Below are 7,500 nucleotides of genomic sequence, written 5' to 3'. Positions count from 1 at the left end.
CCTGGGCCCAGGCTACAGATAAAAAAATTAATTAAAAACTCCTGTTTTTCACGCCAGTTAGCCCCACCTGGCATGTCTCCTCGACCCACAGTTTGAGAAACGCTGCTCTAGACACACACAAACATTTAATAAGGTTACTATAAAAAGCTCAAGATTTTTATACGCGCCAATAAAGGTTTATACAGCCTAATTAGGTAGCTGGAGGCTTTCAAGCTTTCAGTAAAATTAGATAAAATAGTTGTGGTCAACCAAATCAACTATGTTTACAAAACAAAGTGTTATTCCACGTAGCCTATATAAAGCATGGGCAAACTTCTCGGGGAGAGAGTCATTAAGACAGGCACTTGAGCAGAGCAGGAGATACAGCAGATCCACAAGATTAGATCCCAGTCATGTCACTGCTGTGCAGGGTTATAGAGGTGGAGATGGAGGTGTAGGTGGAGGTTGAGGTGGACTTCAGAATCAGCAGGGTCAAGAAAGCCAAATCAGGCTGCTTCAGAGGAGTGGAGATACAGGGGCAGGATGCAGGAGCTTTGCCTGTGGGGTTTTTTGCCTCCATCCGGTGCAAATCGCAGCAGGGAGAACACATGGCTTTAATGTCACCTCAGTCCAAACAATCCCATATCAGGTCCCATCAAAGTAAAAAAAAAGGGAATATTTGGGGAAAAGACAACCGAACTAGGCCACAGAACTTTTTGTTTGTGTCTGGAAACAACGTGGCACAGGTTATCAGTGGATTAGAAACAGATTGTAACCCAGATTCCACTTCTAATCCAGTTGGGCTTTCTTTCTGCTGCTGCTGTTAGTGCTGCTGAGGCAGCATCAAGAGAGACGCGTTTATTGAGGAAAGCTGGAGCGACGAGCACAGAAAAAGAGAGAGGAGGAGAGAAGAAAAGGAAGAGGGAGAGGAAGGAGAAAAGAAGGAGAGAAGAAAAGGGAGAGGGAGAGGAAGGAGAAAAGAAGGAGAGTGAGTTTTAACTCAAAGCAGAGTTGGGGGGGAGTGTGGCCTGGATTCAGCACTGCGTCAGCTCAAGGGTTCGTGTGTGTGCGTGTGTGCGAAGAAGGAAAAGAAAGTCAGACAGGAGAGAAGGTGAGAGATAGAAAGATAGAAAAAGAGAAAGAGATAGAGAGAAGTGGAGGAAAAGGTGAGACACTGACAGAGAAAAAAAGGAGAGAAAGGAGAGTGGAAAGGAAAAAGAGAGCAAGACAACGGGAGAGCAGGAGATCCTCACCATCTTTGTGGCTGGTGAGTGGGATGTTGTGGACGGTTCTGAGTTTGAAACAGAATCCGGTGAGAACCTGCAGTTCCACAGAGCTCAGCACACAGGCCTGCAGGTCTGGAACGCATCAATCACACAATCACTCACAGCACTGTTTGACCAGATACACATCATCACACTAGTCATACACACACTAAAATAGCACCAGTGCTGAAGATATGCACAGGAAGTTACAAGTAGGAAGTTATTTACAAGTAGACTGGGTAGACTGTTACTAACTTTATTTTTGGGTATTATTCGAAAAGGAGTTATTTTATTATTATTTAAAAATAAATTATTATTTTTGTCAGTTTTTCCATACCTTTCTTCTGCAGTTTTTCAATGCTCTCTCTCCACTCTGACCTCTCATAGTCTGAAGACAGCAGAAACAAGTAGCTCTGAGGGAGAAAGAGGAGAGGGACTGAGATGCAAACCAACAGCTCCCTCTAGTGTTCAAATGTGGCGCTGCAGAGTAGCCCAGAGGAACAGAGGCTAACTGGATTCAGTCCTATTTTCAGATGTGACAGGACAATCATGTGCTGTGGGTGGGTGTTTGTGGATGTGTGTGTAGTGGTTAAGGAGCTGGGTTAGCCAGAAAAGTTGCGAGTTCCCCAACTGCCACCATCATGTCCCTGAACAAGGCAATTAGCCCCAAACTACTCTGGGGAGAATGCCTCTTGTAATAATTGACATAAGTAAGGCACATTGAATACAAGTGGCAGCCAGTTCAATAAGTATAAGTATAAGTGGTATAAGTTGGTCCCTTGGTGTGCTCTGTACCTTGCCATTTCTGTTGTGGATGCGGAAGGGGATTGAGGGCGAGTGCAGAAGGAGACATGCCTCCTGCTCGTTCATCTTCTTCCTCAGGCGGTCCACCACGCGGCTCTGTCCCTTTGTCTGCATATGCACACACACACACGCACGCACACAGACGCACGCACACAGACACACGCACACAGACACACGCACACAGACACACGCACACAGACGGACACACGCACGCAGACGCACGCACACACACACAACAATGATGAAAACAGTTGATCATGTTGATTCATCAGAAATGCTGTGGTTCCAAAACCCAAAAATGGATAAAGAACAGATGGTTTGTAATGGAGAAGTTACACAAACAGTTCCTCAGAACAGGATGTCAGAACTGGGCTACAACCACAAACACACGCACGCACGCACGTTTCTCTTGAATATGCAGCACAAGTGGTTCCCACTCAACTACCTGCCCCTCTCCAAACCAGGCAGCCGCTATGAGGTGCTAATCATGCTAGTAATCATGCCTAGCACTCCCCAAATCACATCACTTCCTGTGCTGATGGCGTTCCTTCTCTCGCCTTGCTGGGCTTCGTCCCTTTCCCCTCCCCTCTCTTCCCTCTCCAGAACACCTCTTCACCTCCCTCCAGCACTCCACTACATCCCTCCATTCTTTCCTGCCTTTCCTGAGAACTAACTCTCCTGCTGTCTTTCAACAGCGGTGCAGCTCCCGGCTGTGCTGCGTGGGCTACCTGTGCTGCATATCCAAGAGAATCTGGTGTTTGTGTGTGTGTGTGTGTGTGTGTGTGTGTGTGTGTGTGTGTGTGTGTGTGTGTGTATGTGTGTGTGTGTGTGTGTGTGTAAGTGTTTGTGTGTGTGTGTGTATGTGTATATGTGTGTGTGTGTATGTGTATGTGTGTGTAAGTGTTTGTGTGTGTGTGTTTAAGTGTTTGTGTGTGTGTATGTGTGTCTATGTATGTGTGTGTAAGTGTGTGTGTGTGTTGGACAATAGAAGATCCCCAACATAAGCCTGAGCTCCTAGGAGCCATTGTGTTTGGGCGCGAGCCCGAGAGGAAGTAAGGGGTGTGCGAGTACACGCCAGTGTTCCCTAAACTCTCCTCCCTCATTATGCCTGTTTACACTGGACAAGATGCTTATCTCTGTTCCATGCTACTCCACTCAATCTAAACAAGGACAACTCTATTCTCACATATCTCAGTGTTTGTGTGTGGTGTGTGTGTGTGTGTGTGTGTGTGTGTGTGTGTGTGTGTGTGTGTGTGTGTGTGTGTGTGTGGGGGGGTACATCAAACACAGCACACCATCATGCCTGCACCACTAATGAGCACCAAAACAACTTGTCCTCCAAATGTACCGGTAACTCCTGACAGGTTCATTCCAATGACAACACCAGCGGCTTGGTGAGCAGAGGGGGGTGGGGAGCTTAATAGCGGAACACACAGCTTTTAATTCCTAAAGATAAACAGAGTCTTGGCCAGACTGGTGGGGGGTGAAAGATGGAAGCCGGGCTGGTCGGGCACGCCCAGGTATGGCAGTCCACGCGAGGGGAGCTGTGGGCAGTGTCCCTTCCTCTGTTCCTGGAAGCGGAGTCTGCCCTTAGTTGACCCCACTCTGTGGTCACTGCAACGACCTCTCTCAAAGAGCGGGCTGCTGCACAAGTGCGCTACCTCTGTGCATAGGCTCCCAGAGTGCAGGGATGAAAACAGCATCCTTTATAGATCCTAACCTAATCAGAGCCTAAAAACACACCACCACTCAGCCGCCATCTTGGACTCTGAATAGAGGCTTTATACAACTGAAACTGAATAGCTGACTATTGTGGGTCTCTAGTCAGATAAGTGGAAGTTTAGCTAAAAAGAGAGCCAATTAGTTCCCCTCCGCCCACTAGGTCCCTAGCATCTCTGATCATATGCCTTGCCTGTGGTTTGGCACACATAGATAAGAGTGGCCATCAATGGCCTCAGCACACACTTCAATATCATCATTTCCAGGATGGATGGAAACACAAACATACACACACACACATGCTCCAGGCTACCTTTTTGCATTGGTTGCACTAGTGCACCTAACTTTTTTTATTTAGGTGCACCAGCACAAAATGTAGGTGCACCCATTTTTTTCAGAAGAGAATGTGAAAGTAATTAGCTTTAAGAAGAACATGAAAGTAATTAGCTTTCATTCTCAAGGTTTTAGGCTAGAAGAAAATAGTCGTTCATCATTCAAGGATATATGGATGCAATTCATTTGTTTTATTTGTTGTTAAATAAAATAAATGTTAAAAAAAACTAACAAGTCAAAGGAAATATGTCTGGGGTTATTGCAAGAGATGTCTTGCAATGTTAATTTCTATGATTTTGGTGAGCACTACATTAATAAATGACGCGTGAGCTAACGGGACAGTTACCTAGAAGGAACTCTCAAGATGTAAAAGTTTACCAATAGGTTGTGTAGCTTACAGTATTTCAGAAAGGCCTAAATGAACTAAATTCCATAGCCTAGGTAGGTTAGCAACACAAACTTGAGCGGTGCAAGTCAGCAAATCAACTTGACATCGCTACTCGCTACTTATCACAACAGCTGCAGGTTAAAAGCTGTGTGTGTGTGAGGAGAAAAGACACATAGGCTACGAAAAGCACCGACTATCATTCAAGTATATCGATACTACAGTAATAAAATTAGGTATTGTTGACGTTTCTAATTTCAGGGTATTGCGATACTTTTGTAGTATTGGTGCACCGTGCAACACTAGTCAAAGGAGGACAAACGCTTAGTTCGTGGAGAGACAGCAGATGTGAGGAAAGTCTAGGCGCTCACCCATAAGACATTAGGTGCACCAGTGCGACCCAAGAAAACATTTGTCGCACCCTTAAAAAATTTGGTCACATGTACGACATGTCGCACTCTAGAACCCTGCACACACGCACACACACACACACACACACACACACACACACACGCTTACGCACACACCTTCTCCTTCTGGATCTCGCTCTTGAAGACACAGATCTTGTTCTTCATCTCATCCAGCTCATGCTCGGGCAGCGTCTGGATGTGGGGGATAGAGTCGGCCGCGTCGTCCAGCGTCTGGAAGGTGAGGTCGGCCAGCGGGGTGTACCACTTACACTCATACTGCTGGTGCTTGCTGGAGAGGGAAGGGGGCAGGGCAGGGGGATATATATATATATATATATACATATAGAGAGGGGAGGGGGGCAAACAAAGATATTTTAAAATCATACTTCATTATTCATCACAATATACAAAGATCTGACAAAATGTTCAATCAAACAAACGACAAACAAAGAGCTCAAAAACACATGGATACACACAAAGAAAGGCATATGCACAATGAGCAAAAAGCACACATGCAGGCAAGGACACACACATACACACACACACACACACACACAAAGAAAGAAAGAGGGATATAGAGAGGGAGAGAAAGGGAGCGAGAGATAGATAGATAGAGAGATTCAATTAGCCTTGGCTAGGAACCTGAGGACAATGGAAGATTGCAAGACAAAAAGGCTGCTGTATCATTGCGGTAATTTAATATTCCTTTTAATGCGTTCTCAAAACAAGCACACCTCTTTGTTCCTGTAAGATTAACATTATTTATATGCCAGCAATGTGGGAGATTTGTGAGCAGCCATTCTTCACTGGAGCACAGAAACACAGGCTAAAAGTAGATGACGGCTCATTTATAATGTTTTGGGGAAACCATGCTGACAACAAATGTGCACGCGGTACATCTGCGTATAAATCATGTGTCTAAATGAATGTCCAGGGGAAAGCACCTCCACTTTGCTAATGAGAATGCAGAAGTTAGCCTGGGGTGTACACTGTCAACTCATTAACACACAAATCATATTCACACACACACACACACACACAAATCATATTCATTATGCTGGTGACTTATCTGGCCGAGTCCTATGACAGACCAAACACCATTACCCTAATGTTGACTTGCTGGAAACAGCATTGGCCTTGGCCTTTATTGGATAATGCCCTGCAGGTTTTAATGATCGCTAGGACCTGGAATGGAAACAGAGGCCTCGTGCTCACACAGGGATGGCTGAAGCACACTGGGCTTCCACTACTCACATCAACACTGTTCATCTTAGGGAACAAGGAAGTGTGAGATAAGGCCTAAGCACTGTATATAAGAACACAAGTAGAGTATGAGAGTATGAGCCCAGAACACAGAGACACACAGACACACATACGTGTGCACACAGACACACACACACACACACACACACACACACACACACACACACACACACACGACCATATACTGACACCTACATGTTCCAAATGTTTCTACTCTGCATTGTATGCTAATTGCTACGCTATACGTGTGAGACAACTCCATGGGGCTGGAGTGGGGGGGATGAGCATTATGGCTGTGTTTTCATTTTTACCTGTCAACACTGACAGCACCTCCACTCCATACAGCAGCTCATAAGCATAGCAGATGCGCTCCACGACACATCGCAGCTCATTATGCCAGCGGCTTGTCTTTCCAGTGGCATAAAATATGCCTAATAGACCACGCCTGTCTCCTCCGCTTGTGTCGGTTTCTTCTAATCGGAGCTGTATGAATATTCATGTCTCTGTGTCACTAATTAAAATCCAGTGGGAAACAAAAGGGGAATACGATAATCAGGGTGACTCTGTGGAACACTGAGCCTCGGACGCCACAGACACAAAGACAACATCCCCACTTGCAGTATGGATATGGAGCTGGGGGATTTATTTATGTATAGAGACTGATCTGGAATTAGCTATAAAGCAGGTGTATAGTGGAGATGAGCTTTACTCAGCTGATCCAGGAGAGTTGGGGAAGCAGAGATCAAATAAGTGGGGGAGAATGGGCGGACATGACGGGAACATGAGATGCCATGGAGACATGACGGCTGCAGAGACAGGCAGCCACAGAGGCCATCAATCGCCCAGACAGGGGCGTCCTGGAGACAGTAACCTCGGCGGAGGAGGTTGACATAATGCTCCTACCTGTCCACACAGACACACACACACACACACACACACACACACAGCAGGGTGTGTGTGTGTGTGTGTGTGTGTGTGTGTGTGTGTGTGTGTGTGTGTGTGTGTGTGTGTTGAAGGAGCATGATGAAGCTTAGGCCACTTTCGCTGAATTGAGGGTCACTCTATAAAACACCTCTCAGGGAGAGATAAGGGGGTGGCGGACACTACGCTTCAGGGACCAACAGAATCCAGCGAGCCACCACTTGGCAACTCAATTGTTGTTTTCTTCATAAAACCTGTGACCTGTGTGCAGCAGTGTGACAGCGACAGACAAAAAGAACTAGATGAGTCTCATCATGAAGACATATACAGTCATCACATATAAAGAAAAAACAGAGAGAAGAGAAACAAAAGAAGATCAATGAAAGAGTGTCGAGAGAGAACAACAAACGTTCTGGAGAAT

At 45.8% G+C, this 7,500-nt stretch overlaps 1 protein-coding gene across 4 annotated transcripts in view; it reads right to left on the bottom strand.

Moving 5' to 3' along the window:
• The window catches only part of abr (ABR activator of RhoGEF and GTPase), a 136,522-nt gene that overhangs the window by 55,019 nt on the left and 74,003 nt on the right, over positions 1-7,500 (bottom strand). For all 4 annotated transcript variants that reach the window (XM_048270610.1, XM_048270619.1, XM_048270629.1 and 1 more), the window contains 4 exons: positions 5,013-5,184; positions 2,040-2,156; positions 1,582-1,657; positions 1,233-1,337 (listed from right to left, as the gene is read on the bottom strand). In XM_048270610.1, coding sequence (XP_048126567.1) covers positions 1,233-1,337; positions 1,582-1,657; positions 2,040-2,156; positions 5,013-5,184 — 470 coding nt within the window. The remainder of the gene's footprint in view (positions 1-1,232; positions 1,338-1,581; positions 1,658-2,039; positions 2,157-5,012; positions 5,185-7,500) is intronic.

Source organism: Alosa alosa, chromosome 2, assembly GCF_017589495.1.
Source record: "Alosa alosa isolate M-15738 ecotype Scorff River chromosome 2, AALO_Geno_1.1, whole genome shotgun sequence".
NCBI lineage: Eukaryota > Metazoa > Chordata > Actinopteri > Clupeiformes > Clupeidae > Alosa > Alosa alosa.
The sequence above is the reverse complement of the archived record's forward strand: the minus strand, read 5'-3'. Positions and strand labels throughout refer to the sequence as shown.